Consider the following 17,428-nt stretch of genomic DNA (forward strand, 5'->3'; position numbering starts at 1 on the left):
AGTACGCGTATGCCGGCATGTGTGGAGCTTTGCCAGCGTACTTGTGTTTTCACGAATACTTGTGCGTGCGAATGAATGTATCTATGTCTTACAGTGAACCAATTTACAGCAATAAATTGGCAATTATGTACATTGTTATTGCGGCAAGAATTCAAATAAAGTCTGTAGAAAATAATTGAACAAGTTAAAACTGGAAACTGAATTCCTCGTATTTTTAATAATTTGGCAAATTTTTTTCATACGCATGTATTTTTCTATCGCTAGTGCGAAAATTGAACACACAAGAATTGGCGAAATATTTACCTGTCAAGATTCTTACATTATGTATAGAACAAATTTACCTTTTTCGCGTGTGGGAGTAGCGTCTTGTCGCAATAAGCTGCTGATTTTAATTTAAAAACCCGCCAAGCTTAAAACCGAGTCGTTGACGAATTCGAAGTTGTGAAAGATGATCACCTACTTTGCCTGGTGAAAGTATATACTTAGATATGCATCTATTTGAAATAAAGCGCGATTTTTATTGACAAATGTTTCCTTTACTATATATATATGGATATGAATAATCTATAGGTTTTACAAGGTTCTAACCTTGTTCAAATCTAAATTTCGCTCCATGGAGGATGATTTCGAAAGCCTGAGAAAACTCTCCTTAGACATAAATTACGTATTTGATACGCGATAATTGTCAGTTGCAATGAATATCGATCGAACAGTCTCCGGAGGTAGAAAAAACGGTTTCTAGCACAAAAACTTGGTGGTGGAGACGGCAATTGCTCGTAAGAGGCTTTTTGCGTTTCTCGTTAATTGTTATATATTTACTTTATGACCATTCCCGGGCAAATGGTTTAACCCGGTCATGATCATAACGAGATTAAAGCTTTAGGGGTTAACGATATCGCTGTTTCAGGGTTTTTATACGTAGAAAGCGAAGAAGCTATGGGAAAAAGTGAATAAAATTATGTTGAAAGCATCAAACTCATCACGTAATTCGTCTCCTAAGCCAGCTGAATATAAAACGCATCCTATAACAATTCAAGCCTTTGTATTGAGGCGGTCTAATTAGAATATATCGAAAAATCCAGAAAATTCGGTAAAATTTTAGGAATTAGTGAAATCTGCAGACCATCTAACATTAAATATCAGGGCAAAGTTTCGGTGCTTAAAATATCAGAAAACTCGAAAATAAACACTCATATATGTACAAATTGGCAGTGAAGAAATGCAGAATAAACCAACGTATTCTGTTATAAATGTGAGTTGAAATTTGCGAGGGTGCTTTTTCGGGAACGGCGTTTCGCGGCCGTACAATAATAACAGAGAGAGAACATTACTTTTCGTAATTTAATTTCTGATCTGCGATACGGTGGAAGAGGAGGAAAAAAAATATTCTCTCTCTTTCTCTCTGCCAGCGTTTACACAAAGTCGTTTCTTTCGGTTACCGATGTGTTCGTCTTCCTTGAGAAAAGATCGTGACTCGAGGAGGAGGAGGCTGGGAGGGTGAAGGAGGGAAAGGCGAGGAGCAAGAGGGGAGGGAAATCGCGCCCACGCGAGTGAATCATGTGCCACTCCCTTCTTGAGCGGTCGTAACCAATCCAGAATCTGCGCGCGGGTTGCAGAGGCAGATTGGAATCTGCGTCTTGGCCATGGCTACTGGGATCCGATGATTTTACCTTTCTCGGCTCTGTGCGCTATGTAGCAATAATTTTTTATTCTTATGAATAATCAGCTCGCTATAGCGAGTTAATCCACCATGTCTTTGCAAGTTTCGTGCTGATTAATCGAGCCAGGGGGTGTCGATCTCTTCTCTATTGCTTTCCTCTCTCTCTCTCTCTCTCTCCCTCTCTCTCTTTGTCTCTCACTTCTTGTTTTTGGTTTGCTACGGAATTTCTTTCTTCGTATATTTTCGTCTACAGAGAATTATTGCTTGAATATATTGTTTCTTATTTGAAAATTTAAACGCTGCAAACGTCGATTGTTTTTCTTTGTTTTTAGCTCGAAAAGTTAATATCAAAGAACTACTTTTTGAACACCTCCGCTAAGGAGGCCTTCAAAGCTTACGTACGGGCGTACGATTCGCATCATCTGAAGCAGATTTTCGACGTTGAGACCTTGGATTTATCCAAAGTTGGTAAATCGTTTGGATTCATCGTACCGCCTGCCGTTGACCTGAGTATCCTTTTCTAATCATACCATTTTGGAGCGCATGTAACGTGATGAGAATTTACTGAAAAATCTTACAATTCAAAATTTCACCCCAGCTAGGAGGGTGTGCAGATCGTTTCTTTCGCTGCAAAATATTTTTTTTTTTTTACATCCTATTCATTTCGTTTGTCAAGTCGGGTAGAAAAATCCATACGTATAATTTTCTTAACGATAAAAAAAAACCTCGCAGAAGTTGGAATAAGCAAGGATTCCAGACCTAGGAAGAGACAGGGGGGCGGCGGCTACGGTCACTTCAAGAACATGAACGCGAATCCAAGTGGACGAAGACAAGTCGATCGCTCCAAGACTTTCAGGCAATCTGGAAATCGAGGAAAATCAGATCGTCGTCAATTTGCGAGATAGGGAATTATAATTTTAATTGTACTTATTTAAGGCGCGGCGACACGCGAGACCTGTCGCTATTTGTTGAATAAAAAAAGGAGACAAGCAAATTAACAATTTTACAGTCGTCGGTTATCTATAAACGAATTTCTCGCACCTATAGGAGACCTTGAGCGGGTGGGATTCTCAAAATATCAAATTTATAAATACAACATTTTTTATCGGTATCAAATCAATACCCGTATTATATATCATAATTTTTTTTTCTCGTCCACCGAAGATGTAGAACATGGAAACGTGCAGCATTCGTTTCGTAATCGGGAAGGGGTACAATTTTTCGCGATATGAAAATAGATCCGAGCGTGATTTGCTATGTAATATACGATATCCGTGTCTCTGTACGTACGTGTGTGTGTAACGTGATCTGTGACAATATAGTATCTTTAATTCATCCCGCAGACTTGTGAGTTGTTTAGCATCAAGAACGCGTAATGAAATTATTAAAGTATATACGCGACGTTGATGTACATACGCGTAGGTTGGCCAAGCAGCCATATTTCTTTCTGGCACTTAGATTTCTTGCTACGTCTCGGCGTCGTCGTTGTTGTATGGTTTTCACATACAGTCAGTACTCGTCCTCATGTCAGTTCATTTGGCGTTCAATTTTCACACGTTCTTTTAACGATATGTATTTGTCATTTACTGGGCTATCAGAGGCCAAAAACGGTTACATATCTTACAGATGCAGAACAATACGCATGCCACGTAGACGAGAACATCAAGCAACCTTGTACGGCTTTTCACGTGTGAAACTAAACTAGGGCAAAGATTACCGGATTGCTCGTATAAATCTGGTTCTGATTTATCCGCTTCCGTGGATTCCTGTTCAACGCTTTGTTGATTCAGATCAGATCGTTCTTCGTCTTGTATAATCTTTGCATAACAATTTTCTTAGCGGCGGGTAAACTCGCGTCTTGCACAAATTATGCAAGCGATATACCTACGTATGATGCGCGCTGGGTAAACTGACGTTATAAATCGACTCTACAATATCTAATTTTGTGTAGTTGAATCATTGTATCTATCTTCTATAATCCTACCTTGGACTCGGTGCTAGATAAAAATATGACTATATTTTTAACATTTTAACAGAATTATTATTGTTATCATCGTCACGTGATATCATTTTAGTTTAAAGCTTGTTGTTAAAACACGCTTTTACGTCTATTATAAGGTATTGATGTAAAAAATATACATGATGTTCCATTTTCGACTCGAGTGACAATTTGTAATTATAATTAATAAACTGCAAAATGAATTTCACTGCAGCGGAAATGGGTGGAAAATAAATTTCGTAACATTTCATTCGATGACGATCGTTCTTGATAAATGTTTGTGTCTTGCGTCATCTGATTCTTTTATTCGAAATAGAAGAAAAATTCAATTTTTCCGTCGGTTTTCCACAATTTTCCACAATTTTCGCTGATTAGTGTGATGTATGTAACAAAATTGACAGCGGTTTCAGGATCTGTTGGTGATCAATCTTTGTTGCGACTTTCTGGTGTGTAGGAAGTATATTATGTGGCCACCAACCCGGTCGGCAAATAGCGCTAAGAAGAGGATGACAGAAGAAGAAGAAGACGAAGAAGCAGCAGGAGACAAAGAAGCAGCCAATGAATCCTAAAGAAGAAATGGTATAATGTAATTCTAATCATTGTTCACGTTAAACTCTCTCCCACTCGAAGTTTCAGCGAGGTCCATGTATGGACCAGTGACGTCAGCTGGTACTATTAACCAATATATGTGTAGGCGCCCGCGATCGTAGAAGGCGACAACCCGTAGGTGCCGCAGAAACGAGACGACATTCCTAATATGCTCTGGACCCTTCAGCGACGTGCGACGACGTTATATGCGCTGACCACACCAGCGCCTGCAAAAACACAGCTGACAATCTCCGCTCCGTCTCGGAGAGGTCCTTCTCTGGAGTCACCACGGATACCTGCAGGATCAACCTACGCGATTCCACCTACCCAGCCACCTTGGTTCGCTTTGGCTTCCCCCGCCGTCAATAATTTCTCAATTTGCCTCACCTGCACGAGAGAAACAACGGGATTCGTGTAGAGAGCGAAGAGAGAGGAAGAAGAGAAGATTAAGATTGTTCACTTCGAACTTGAAGCTGTCAACCCGAACGGGACCTTATCATCTTCACTTGTACTCTTTTTTTTCCCCATTCTTTGTTTTCACGCACAAGGTATGCAAGTATGTACTCGAAGTACGTACAACACATGCCAATCAATCAATCAATCAATCAACCAGTCGATGCGGGGAAGGTCGGAATCGCAACGAACAGGTGCCTTGCGTTCTACTCCCGCTTTAACACGACACGTCACAACAGAACACCGCCATTTCTGCATTATAGCAGGTACAGTGGATACCCCCTACCACAAACATGTAATTTTGTATTCTCATCAAGTGTTGCGAGCTCTATTCTTGCGGTCGCATTTATGTATTGCTTAGCCTTTGGTTGCGCGAAACGTGATCTGGTAACGAAAATCATGGAACGGTTACCAGAAGGTACCATATGCACGTTGGTTTATATCATTTGATATTTTAAGGATCGTCAACGTCGTTAATAATGCTACGAAGCAGGGGGAAAGACGGAAATAAACGTCTAATGTCTATCATCTCGTTATAAGGCCGTACGCGGGGATGTCATGGATCAGGATGATACCAAACCAGATGCCTCTACTGACTGCAAGCAACCGATCAACTTCGTTAGAGGTCTTCGTTGAGCTACTCTGGTGGAGGAAGCTTCCTCGTCGAGGTAGGATAGGCGGCTATATATCGAGCGGTCTTATAAAGCGAGAAGACTGCATGGCCCGCGTTTTAATAACGTAGTACATGTGTAAAAGGATCTCGAAAGTCTTCGATCCAATTTCAATATTTTTTCATTCCGTGTACAAAAATTTTAACCATGCACAATTGATCCCACCTATTCGTAACTCTTCCGTCCATCCTGGAATCTCTGTATTATACAACTGTTCCAGTTACGTTATCACTTCGGGGAATCAGAAAAATGGCAAACCTTTGCAGCCGCACATATTTAACCACGATTAAGCGAGACCAGCCCGTCCTTGTTGCGAATAACTATCATATCGTAATAATAATACGTTCATGCAGTTGCTCGTTGTCTGCCAACGCGCACTTCGCCGTTTATGGGAATGACTAAAGCGTCGTAGTCGTTGTCAAGTGGCTTGCAGGCAAGCCTAGGCGGTTATTACACGTGCAAAAGCACGGGCTGACGCGCTGCGTTATGCAGAAAACTATGACCTGCAGTTATCTTCGAATTTTATGCCACGCCGCATCGTGTATGTCGCGGTCATTTTGCATGACGATATATCGTGACGTTATGTGCCTATAGTAAACTATGACAGGTTGCTGATGACGAATGCCTTGTAGCGCGATTACGTCATTTTTCTTTTCTATTTTATCTTCTTTTTTTTTTGTAAATTCTTTTTTTCTCTATCCTAAAGACCTACCGTTGATACAAATCATCTACGACGGACGGAAGAGGCTGCCGCGATGATCTCAACGTCCAAACGAGAGTCGTCTACTGTTCTCTCCGCGAATCCGCGTCACGGATTCTTTACAGATTTGAGTGGTCTGCTTTACACGTGTGCAAGCAGCCCAATTGCAAGCGTTTAAAAACTTGAATCACAGACTCGCACTCTATCCTCTCATATGCAACTTCAATATTTGGCCTGTCGTCCCAAATTGTAATTCATACCGATATTTTCGAGATGATGTAAAATTTTTGTCACTCGTTCGGCCAGTTTTTGCCATCGCCAGACTCGGTGTTTCTCAATATTTCTTCTTTTTTATCTCACTTTGAACAGAAAATATTGGCCTCGATGCGAATTGTTGCAAGTACCCACTAGATTTTACAGCTACGTACGTGTACGCACTGACAACTTTTTGAGATTTTTTTCCAACTTTTTTTCCTCTACATTATTGACACTAGGAGTTCTCTATCGATGACGAAAGAAAATGAACTAATATTTGCTAGTACTTGTATTTTTAGGACTTGTTCTTTTTTTTTTTTTTTTTTTCATCTCGGCTTAAAGTATACACACGTATACATCGAATTTTTTATTCATTACGAAATAGATATATGAATTTTTGTTTTTACCACGGTGAATTGAGCCAACTACTTCAAGTTTTCAGGATTGTCGGGGTGATGCAAAATCATTCGTCAGTCGCTTACAGTTTTGCGAATCTACTTCATCTGAAAATTATATGTTTCAGCAACTGCGAACGGATGAAGGATGAGGAGAGAAGTTGTGTGCTAGCTGATCAACTGAGCATGTACCAAAGGCGCATGTATACCCCCATGATGTAAATCTGTATAAATATGCCGTAGGAAATTGTGGATCCAATCGGTCGTGTAATTAATGCCAGAGTCCTCAAGCTGTTCATCATGTAACTTCCGTTACAATTATGTCATCGTTGATCAGCTTTGGACATCGTGATGCGTCCATCTGATGTACGTAACTTATGCATCCGTATTCCGTCACGTGTAGTTTCCGTTTAAGAGAATCTCTTTGTCTCTGCAGACAAGATATGTGCGTACCTATAAGATATACTATCGCATGAAGACCAGAGCCGAAAGTAACTCTTTCCCAGATGACAACAACTGAGTCGAAGCTTATCGAAGAAACTGGTTGAAAAAGGTGTAAATGAAAACTCTGATGGAGCATGGGGAACAAAATAATCGCGAAAATAACGCAGTCCGTGTGTGGAATCGCACGATATGTAAGTAAATCCAGACCTCAACGTTACACAACGTTTCCAAGGTGCGTGCATGATGTGTATTATTCACGCCGCACAACTTCCGCATCACATTTATCTCAACATCATCTTTTCCTTTTGGAGATTAACGGTGAAATGGAAAATAAAGTAACGTCACTACTTGTAATATTTTAGGTGCGTCTATAGTTGACGAATTTTTGCATTGTTGTAATCGAACAAAGTCCCCCATGCAAGGGTGGCTTGAACGGTCTTTGCAGACTTTCCACAGACGCTGATCATCGCATGGAATTCCGATCACGATCGTGCCCTCAAATTTTTTCAACGGTTACGCTTTTTTCCCGTCACACGACATTTAGAAATGCGAACCGAGTGGGAACCTCGAATTATATAGGTATAATATAAACGAAATACAGAATAAGCAAAGAGTCGAAATGTGTATCGACCCACGCGTCCTTTTCAAAGAGAGAACCGGTAATTGCAGTCCGTCCCTCGGGTCGGCTGTCGTTCAGGTCTCACCTTTTGAAGGTACAATCTAGGTTACTCGTGGGTTGATTCATCCGTGAGACCCTGGGGACAGTCGGACGTGGGCGCCGAGATACGAAGTCGCTCGCCTTCTGCCGCCTATTTCGGCGTCCTCTAATCACCACACGATAAGCTCGTTTCACCCCGTAGGTGGGATTTTCATTAATATCCAAAGAGACGGGCTGCGGGTCCATTTTGTAGTTTGATTTATGCGCGCGAATCATGAGGGCAAAATCGATCTAAAATATAGACAGATACAATCGAGATCCGCGTTTCTCCGACAGGATATATTCGCTCTTTCTCTCTCCTCTTCTTTTTCTCCCGCAGCGTTTATCCTTCTACGATAAAACGTGGGATCATATTATGGACCGAAATCGGGTTCGCCGATGATCTCTTGATGCGGTATCGCCGCGATCTTGCGAATAGGGAGGCGGAGAGGCGCGCCAGATTTCCTCGTACAAACTCATATGGTTACAAGCAAAACCGGAGCAGTCAGACCTCATCGTACGCGGTTAAAGAAAGCTTCGTAAATATTACGTAATTATACCACGAGCTGGAAGTCTCGAGTTAAAACTTGAGTTAGGTTCATTATGTGTGTTATAACCAACTATAATTTATGGTCGAAGCTTCATCAGCTTTATCAACGGGGTTATTAAGAAGTCCGCGGTACCAGTTGACTTTGACTAATAGGGAAAATACAGATTTGTGGTCTGTGTATTGTAATTATTTGATGTGCATGAAAAAACATGAATAAATAAAAATCGAATTTCTTAAAGCAGCTACGTGATATTAATCAAGATTCATGCTTTTTGGAACTCGTTTCGTTCTCTTGATCATTAGAAGTTAATTATAGATGTATATAAGACTAACAAATGACCATCGTTACTCAGCATAACGACGTGGCATTATCAGGCTCAAAGTTGATGAAAAAATTGAATACAAACAAAGTATCAACTTGAGAATTGGTCATTTTTTATCGTCTCCACCTCACAGCCATAATTTACTCCCGATCATCACAACAGCTAGAAACGATTTCCAGACAAAGCATGAGCAACGAGTTATATTGATTTCGCCGATTTTCGTCAATGTTTCTGTATTTGAAAAAAACCAGTCCTCGAAGAATGAAGGAGCGGGTGCGCGCGCGTTTCATGCTTGCGGCATAAACGTTGGCGGGTCCGTCTCTTGAAGGCATGGAGGGTGAAGGGTAGCTGGACCTGAAGGACGGTATACAGCATGGCGTAACCAATATGCAGTAGCGAAGAGAGCGAGAGAGAAAGAGAGAAAGAGAGCGAGAGACAGAGAGGGGGGAGGGGGTGGGGGGTGCTTAAGCTCGAAGAAAAAGGTATACTGTATACCGAATACTGTATACTATCCGCGCGTTGCGCGTTGCGTATCTCTCGATTCTCGCTTACGTAGGTATTGTCAGCGGAGGCCGTATATGGACAGTGGGCGGGAAGTGTTTTCCCGTTTTGCGCATGCGCTGATGCTAGCGCGAGCTGCGCGCCGCCGCACGAATCCGCCCGAGAGTCCCTCGGCCTGACTTACGCAGCGCACCGATCAGTTGAGCCGTGATATCCGTAGCGCGCGTACTTACACACGAAATATCGCTGTATAGTTTACTACATATACGTACATACAATACATATATGTATATATATGTGTACATATGTATAGATATATATGTATATATATTAACACCATATAAATACCGAATAACCGAATCGTCTATCCCGAATCTCCCTAGTCTCGATAGTTGTACAAAAAGAGAAGTAATAATTGAAAGAAAGAAGAGAACGGAACGAAACTAAAAACAAAACAAAACAATAGAAAAAATCGCACGCATCTAATCATCTCGTTATCTAAATCACCGTTGCTGCCGTTGAATGTTTTTCTTCGACGTATAACGAATTCTCTGTTGCAACGAGAGTGACTCTTCGACTGTCACCTTGATAATAACTGTCTGCAGTAACGCACGACGAAGACAACGACGGAGACGAAGACGACAGTTGAACTTGATGAATAAATAAATAAGGAATTAATTTGAAAAAAAAGGCCGCGCGTAAACGTGAAACGCGGCTTATCCTCGAATCAGTAGATTCGAAGACAATTCTTCGCTGGGGTGGGCAGGTATTGTCATTATTCGGTAAATTGGACGTCGCTAACGCGCGTAAACATTAACGAAACGTGTTCCTACGCATCGTGGAACGTCGTCCCGCGGCCGTATTGTAAAAATAATAAAAACATAATTACAATGTGTGATAATACTAACACGACGACGCAAAGTATAGCGGACTATCTTTCACAGTTACTAAAAGATAGGAAGCAATTAGCCGCTTTCCCTAACGTCTTCATACACGTAGAACGCCTACTAGATGAAGGTAAGAATTAATCATTAATCCCTACTAACATATCTATCTCCTCGATAATTCTTATTTATGTGTAATCGTCGCTCTCACGCTCGATCCTCGGCAAATCTTCGTTTCTTTCTTTCTTTCATTCATTCATTCATTCATTCGCTCGTTTTCTTCCACGTTGTGCAATTTCCTCGATTATTCCTCGACAATTGCCCAAGTGTGTTACCGCACACATTCGTACAAAAAAACACAAGAGTGATACGAATAGAGAGCGAGAGAAATAGATATGGATGGTGCGAGGGAGAGAGAGAGAGAGAGAGAGAGATATCGAGAACCGTATGTTTACACCAGCTAAGGCATTACGTCACTCTTTCGAAAATGGCACTTGCCTTCGCGGAATACTAACTATTCTAAAACCGTACGCGATGAACGATCGCACGCGTAACGCTTATTATTAGAAGTTATCGACAATTAAAACCGCGCTAGCGATGAAAAGAGTCTCTTCTATCACCCAGTTTTCTCGAATTGATATACCACACACGTGTCACACGCTTTCCGACTAACACGATCCACTGACATATTCGGTATTTGCGCGAAAAAAGAACGCGTGCATTTCCCATCGCGTTCCCGTACTTGTGAATACCAACCAACTAATGAAACCACCTTCGTTTTATCAACTAACAATATCCACTTGTGAAAACAAAGAGGAAGACAGTGAAAATTGGCGTGAAATAAGATTAATCTTATCGTAGTCTACGCCACGTGACACAAACCAGACGTGAGGATGATTCCGTGCTTGCTGCTGTTGCTGCTGCTGCTCATCTCCTCTACACCCTGCAGCAGCATTGGTTAATATGGTATCTCGGCCTGCATCTGCGACCCGGATGTCAAAAACACATGGCATTAGCCAACCGCACGCCGTTGACGAAACCTGCATTGAGAATCCAGCTATTCCAAGATATTTTCAGACTATTGTGAACGGTGAACGCAGCAGCGTATAATACCGTGTTGGGAATACCGGATGGGACAGTGATATTATATTCAGTGAGCGAGAAAAGAAATAAGAACGAGTAACAATAAAATAACGCCATGTATGCGATCATGAACTGTGTGCCTCTGTGTTGTTGCTGCTGCTGCTTGGAGCTTTTAGAGTCGTGGCCAGGGACCGACTCGCGAGGTCGGTCTTTGGAGCGAGTGAAATCGACGAATCGCACTCACTCGGGCAACTCGGTTGCTCGTTTCGAGTTGCTCTACGCGTCGGGTAGTGATGGGTAAACGCAGCTATCGAACGCGATCAAGCGGGCATTACGCGTGCATCTAACTGAACGCACGCAACAGGTTGAATGCGCCGGTTGTAAAGCCTAGACGCTACCTGATGGACAACGACGAGTATTCGATCGTTGTTCCAGGACGGCGGGGCCGCAAGAATCGGCTGACACACAAGCACCGCAAGTACCGGTTGAACGGCGCCAAGTATTTTAGGAAAGCCAATGATTCATTGAACCACCAGGTGAATTACCTAATCGTATATTATAACCTATGTAACACGTGTTATAATGTATGTAGGAATTAGACGAACAGCGCGTGCATTCCGCACGAAATATAATTGTTTGATAATATGAGAACGAAGATCGAACAAATGGATGAAAAGAATTAAATATTATTGTCGTGTGTAACGCAAGGAAAAAAGTGACTAAATAATTAATCCTTTATCCATCGATATCATGTACATGTACGTGCGTACGATATCGTGTATGGAATATACTGTATGCAAGTATATATCGATGAAATCGGTGAGGTAATTGCTTCCGTTGACTTTGAATATTGACCGTGACTGAAGCGATTAATGATCGTATTGAAAATCACCGTGACTCACATCGTTTTCCTATTTCTTTTGTCCTTTTGTTTGTTTCAAAACAATATATATATAAATATATATCTTTCTCTGTCCACTTCTTTATCGGTTTCATTTCACTTTATCTAGCGAGATCGATACGCGATCGATTGGTAACAACATACGATACACAGGGGATCAAAGTGTATCGTCGAGAGAATTTAAAATCCCTCGATCTAACACTGAAACACCGTTTCGTCGCGGCTACATAACACTCGCAACGTACGCGTGCATAAACACGACAGGTTCGTCTCGCGTCCAGTTGTTCTACGCAAGTATGTAGACCTAGTCAAAGTTGGCCTGAAAAGAAGGAGGATGGAAACTGTGGCGCATAAGCAGCGTGTTCGAAGCCATCGTTTGGCCCCGGCCGCCCCCCCCCCCCCCCCTTCCAACCTTCCCCGCCCTCCTCCCCCGCCTCGGGCAGCCGCATTCCTTCTCTCGAGCCACACGAGAGCGAGCGAAGCGATCGTTGGTAGGTGGAGGTGGCGGTGGGGGCGGAGGGGTAAGGGGTACCGTTTCGCTCGGCTCTTGGTTACCAGCGCGTGTGTGGTTGTCGGGCGAACCGCATCCATGCGCACCCTCACCATCAGAGGATATATACCCTGTATGTGGGACCAGAAACGAGAGAAACAGAGGCCCTGCAGCGACTAGCCAAACGCTTCGTCGGGTGCGCGCGCGCGCGCTAGCGAAAGACGGACTCTAGGCGGTGTGCGCGCGTGCGTGTATACGGATGTATGTGGAAGCGAACGGGCGAGGAGCGAGTCGCGCGGCCCTCGTTTCTCCGGGATCCTCAGGAGTGGCGGCGCGCGGCGCCAGCCATCTTGCCGTTTTGCGACAAGCCGACAGGTTCGCCGCCCGTTAGCGATATGTGCGTAAATATTTTACACGTACTGTGACGCCCGCAGTCCCTTCTCTCTCTCTCTCTCTCTCTTTCTTTGTTTCTCCTCCTCCTCTTCCTCCTCCTATCGCCGCCAACCCCGTTCTCTCGCAATCTCGCACTCAGCACATGTACTTACCGGCTGCATTCGCAATACTTGCGCACAAAAATGTATACCTAATTTTTTATTGTTTGTGGGTGGGTGTGTGCAGGTAGGCGTATTTAATGCGGTTCACCTTGTTGGCGCAAAATTGCGCGATGGGAATTGCTGTACAAGGGGAAAAATATTTGCGCGAATCAAAATCGTGCCAGTAAAACGGCGATAAGGTTAACAGGTTGGGAAAGAATCGCGTATTGGTATGTTTGGGTTGTTCGATACGCCGAAGATCGCCAAATTTTTAGATTGTGAACGAATTGAATGAATTTTTTAATTCTATGCATTTAATATTGCGATTTCGTTGAATCCGTGCCATTTCGTTATTTCTGCGTCAAATGATAATGTATTGGAGTATTTTTGTTCAGAATTTCGTATAGAATCGGACTGTTGAGCCCTTTTTCGATTCTGAGATAGGTGTGCTTCGATATTTGGAGATATATACGTCAAAGTCGAAATCGACCAGGCCACCCACTTGATGAAACATCAGGCTTTCGTAGAACCCATTCTCGTCTACACATCACCTGCAATCCAATTGCTTATATGTAGAGTACATTTAATTTTCCAACTCCAAATTATTCTTGATTAGTTCGTTGAAAGTTTTGGTCAAACTGTTTATTCTTCAACGTATAAGGTAGCGGTTGAAACTGGTCTCACATCATCCAGCAAAATTACTCGATTTTTCTGTAGGTTGTACGTAAGATTCGGAGTTTATCCCTGAAGTTTTTGTTCAATTGACATTCACGGTCAATGGCTCGTGAAAAGCCGCAGGTTTAAACCGCGCAGCCATACTTCTGAATTCGGCTTCTGCAGTGCCGCCGGCGATTTCCTGTGTCCATCCGGGTGGTGGAGAAGGTTCCTTGGGTGGCTATAAAATACGGCCGTCGTGACGCAACGTGCGCGAAATTCGTTAGAAATTCGTTATCCTCTTTGGAAATCTACGAAGAGAAAAGTTTGTTGAGTTTTACACGATCGCCATTTTTACCTGCTATCTTTAGCTCTTCCGCCTTGTCGGTTTCTGTTTCTTTTTGATTGATAATTTTTTTCCCTATTTTACGCGGACCGACGTCGTCCGATCACTCCGTTGCGTATTTTCGTTTGACCAGTTCTTTCGTCATCTCTCATCGCGGCACGGCCCCGTTATATTTCCCCTCGAGAGATAAAAATTAATAAAACAAAAAATGATTAAGAGACCAAAAAAGATATCGCTCGTTCCCGCATCGAGTTTACTGTTAGACACAGATGCGTATGATCGATAACGCGATACAGACACATTGGCCAATAGCTGTTGACTGTCTTTCGCTAGACCGAGTCATTGGTGCGAGGTTGGAAATTACGGGATTTCCGAACGTAGCGCTCGTACAAACACGGCGCGATCGAACTTTGAACTTTGGAAAGGGTGAGGAGAAAAGGTCTTGACCACAAACGTCCACGGATGATAGGTCACTCACACCTGCAGGGTCTGCGGAACTGTTTAACTCGATGATCTTTTGCCTCGTTGTCCTGCCCGGCGGAAGAGCCGCCTTTAGAAATTCAACCGGCACAATAACACGACGCGCGTTGACAAACCAGTCACGGGTCAAACGCGGCTTTGCTTTCCTGCCTTTCAAAGAGACTCATCATACGTACGCACCTGTTCACCGCACACACCGCAGGTGGTACACACACGCGTTTCCGTATAATCCTCGCGAACGGGGTTGCGGGTGGCATCAGATTAAATTTTAACACGTCGCCGATCGATAGACGATGAAGATTTTGGGCAATTGCACTTATGACAAGTACAGCGGGCATTTGTGATCAATGGTGTTATAAACTCGGACCGGAGAGTGGCTCGAATTACAACGTATCGGGTCTGTAGGTGGGGAGTTACAGGGCCCAAGTGGGAAATACGAGACTATGGTAATAATTCTGTAAGAAGACGTTACGCGCTAGGGTATATCGCCTGTTTCTAAATTAGGAAATGCCCACGCGTCTTCACTCGCCGTTACACAGGCGGTTTAAAACGAATACCAAGTGACTTTATACGCAGCGCTCTTCTTACACTCGCGAGATCGCAATGCTCTACGTCGCATAACGCATCGACAAAAACCGCGGTTAAAGCGCGATTGTCGTTGAAATTTTCAACGAAATTAGCGATGAAAAATTACGGGTAAGTTGCGCCGAGATCGTAAATTATACTCGAATTCGGGACCGTTGATTGGACTGTTTTCTTCGTCGCGAGATACGCGGTGTTGCACAGGGATAAAAGTGGGTGAAAAACGTGCGTCATCGACGATCCCCGATCTCGCTCACTACCGTCATCGAACAAGACGGCAAGACAAGGTCTTATACGATTAGTTACGGACCTCAGGGCCGTAGGTTGAAACTATTGAGGCCCTCTCGCGATGGGGGCCGTTGACCGAGATGACCCCCGGTGCACACCCATCCTTCTCCACGCCATACGTCCGCGTGGTGGGAGGTGAAAGGAATCTTCTTCGTCGGTCTCTGTCCTCTGATATATCCAGCTCGTGGACCATCCGACCATCCAGAGATTCGAACCGTCGTTGTCAAGAGATTCCCACGTTTCTGTATCGTACACATATTGTACATACCATTGGTATGTACTTGCCATGCTCACCGACATCGCCGCACACTCGTTTGCTCAATGTCGTGAAGGGTCTATCGAACGAATCTTTAAACTCGATAAGCTCGATTCAACCCGTAGAAATCGAAGATCAGAGTAATATTTCACTGCGAAATGTCTGCGAATGAATATGCATAAAGAAGTTGCTCACTATATTCCATGTCGTCGGTAATCCTTATAGCAGTCGGATTCTTATTTTCAAAGTGTGCGCGCAAAAGTATTGGGGACGAGGATTACAGACGTTGGTCATGTTGTGTGATTGTTATTTGTATAATAAATGGACTGGGTTTACCTTCGTACCTACCGACTGACAAATCGGTGGCACGGACAAAGGTTTGGGCTTTCTAAAAGTCATTACAGTTCTGACCGTGAGGCATGCTTGTCTCCCCTTATGAAACATTTAACCCAGTGAGTGACCGGGACTCTTGAGAAGACGATGATTGCGATAACGAGTATAGTGAAGTTCCATGTTGTGACTCCCTCTATTTCTCTTGTTCGAGCATTCGTTCCTACTTTCATTGTTCTCCGTGTCTCTCGTTGTCTCACTTTTCTTTCTTTTCCATCTCTCTCTGGGATGTAACGAAAACTGGGTGAACCACTGCGCGTGGTGTACCGCTATCAAAGAGGACCTCTCTGCAGACGATGACGAGCGGAAAGAATCGAATTCGGGCCTGACTTGGACCGGCCGGTTCGTGCAACCACAAATAATATCCCCACGGGTGGGCCTCGAGCGAATATTTTTTAACGAGCACCGCGTATCCTCCACCGGGTGACCAACGCGCGGCCCACATTCGTCGCAAAACCGTTAACCTCGCATCATTTCACAGATACATGTTTTCGAACAACCGAGACTTAGCCGCGGCTCGCACGTAACCTACCTTGGTGTCGCGGACTAACAGGATTTTACTCCCGCTTTTCCCCTTTACTCCCTCTCACTTCCTGTCATGCCACTGACATGTCGGTAGATTTCAACGGGTCGGGAAATACTCTTTATACCACTAAGGAAAGAAGGAAGGGAGAAGAGTGCGAGATAAAAAATACGAGAGTCAGGCAGAGAGAAAGATGCTGTGATGGAATAAGTATATATATATATATATATTTATATCGTAGATAAGCGCGAGTTTTAACCCGTGAAAAACCCATTTAAAGAGATTTTTAAACCCACGCTGCTGTGTAGCATCAGCAGCAAAGGCTCACTCACGCCCCACGTAGAAGTACAGTGTTACCTCGACACTCACTCCCGCAAAGCCAGACAGCTAGAAATCCTATCTTGGACCCTGATCTTTCTTTCTCTTTCTCTTTCTACTCGGAGCTTTTAGTTGCTCTCTTTTTTTCCTTCCTCAAATCTCCCGCCATCATCCCTCAGGGGGAAAAAATATATCTACAAGTAGATGTAGTGTGTTCACCGCAATCTAAACCTATAGTTCGGTTACCTCTCCGTCCGATCCGAACATTCAATGTTTTCCATTTTCGTCGACTTCATTTTTTATAGTTTTCAAGTAAAAAATAAAAACGGAAATGAGAATACACGGAACTTTGTCCGTAGCGACGGAAACCTTGGCGGTCACAGAGGGATGTAAACAGAACAAGTACTTGTTGTTTCACCGTGCAATTTTTCACCCTCTCGAAGGTTACGGAAGAGTTTAGTAAA

General features: G+C 43.3%; 2 protein-coding genes across 4 annotated transcripts in view; both read left to right on the top strand.

The window, feature by feature from the left end:
* The window catches only part of LOC124310353 (probable ATP-dependent RNA helicase pitchoune), a 36,614-nt gene that overhangs the window by 4,018 nt on the left and 15,168 nt on the right, over nucleotides 1-17,428 (top strand). The window contains exons 10-16 of the mRNA XM_046774194.1: nucleotides 1,993-2,170; nucleotides 2,393-4,238; nucleotides 4,354-4,966; nucleotides 5,241-5,368; nucleotides 6,850-7,087; nucleotides 7,158-7,356; nucleotides 10,982-11,739. Coding sequence (XP_046630150.1) covers nucleotides 1,993-2,170; nucleotides 2,393-2,565 — 351 coding nt within the window. The 3' untranslated portion in view covers nucleotides 2,566-4,238; nucleotides 4,354-4,966; nucleotides 5,241-5,368; ... (1 more) ...; nucleotides 7,158-7,356; nucleotides 10,982-11,739. The remainder of the gene's footprint in view (nucleotides 1-1,992; nucleotides 2,171-2,392; nucleotides 4,239-4,353; nucleotides 4,967-5,240; nucleotides 5,369-6,849; nucleotides 7,088-7,157; nucleotides 7,357-10,981; nucleotides 11,740-17,428) is intronic.
* LOC124310356 (protein held out wings) overlaps nucleotides 9,425-17,428 on the top strand; it is a 42,867-nt gene continuing 34,863 nt past the window's right edge. For all 3 annotated transcript variants that reach the window (XR_006909651.1, XM_046774199.1, XM_046774200.1), the window contains exon 1: nucleotides 9,425-10,253. Coding sequence is in view for 2 of the 3 variants with exons in the window: in XM_046774199.1 (XP_046630155.1) it covers nucleotides 10,127-10,253 (127 nt within the window). In the remaining variant the exon portion in view is untranslated. The remainder of the gene's footprint in view (nucleotides 10,254-17,428) is intronic.

The sequence above is a fragment of the Neodiprion virginianus genome, chromosome 1 (assembly GCF_021901495.1).
Source record: "Neodiprion virginianus isolate iyNeoVirg1 chromosome 1, iyNeoVirg1.1, whole genome shotgun sequence".
Classification (NCBI taxonomy): Eukaryota; Metazoa; Arthropoda; class Insecta; order Hymenoptera; family Diprionidae; genus Neodiprion; species Neodiprion virginianus.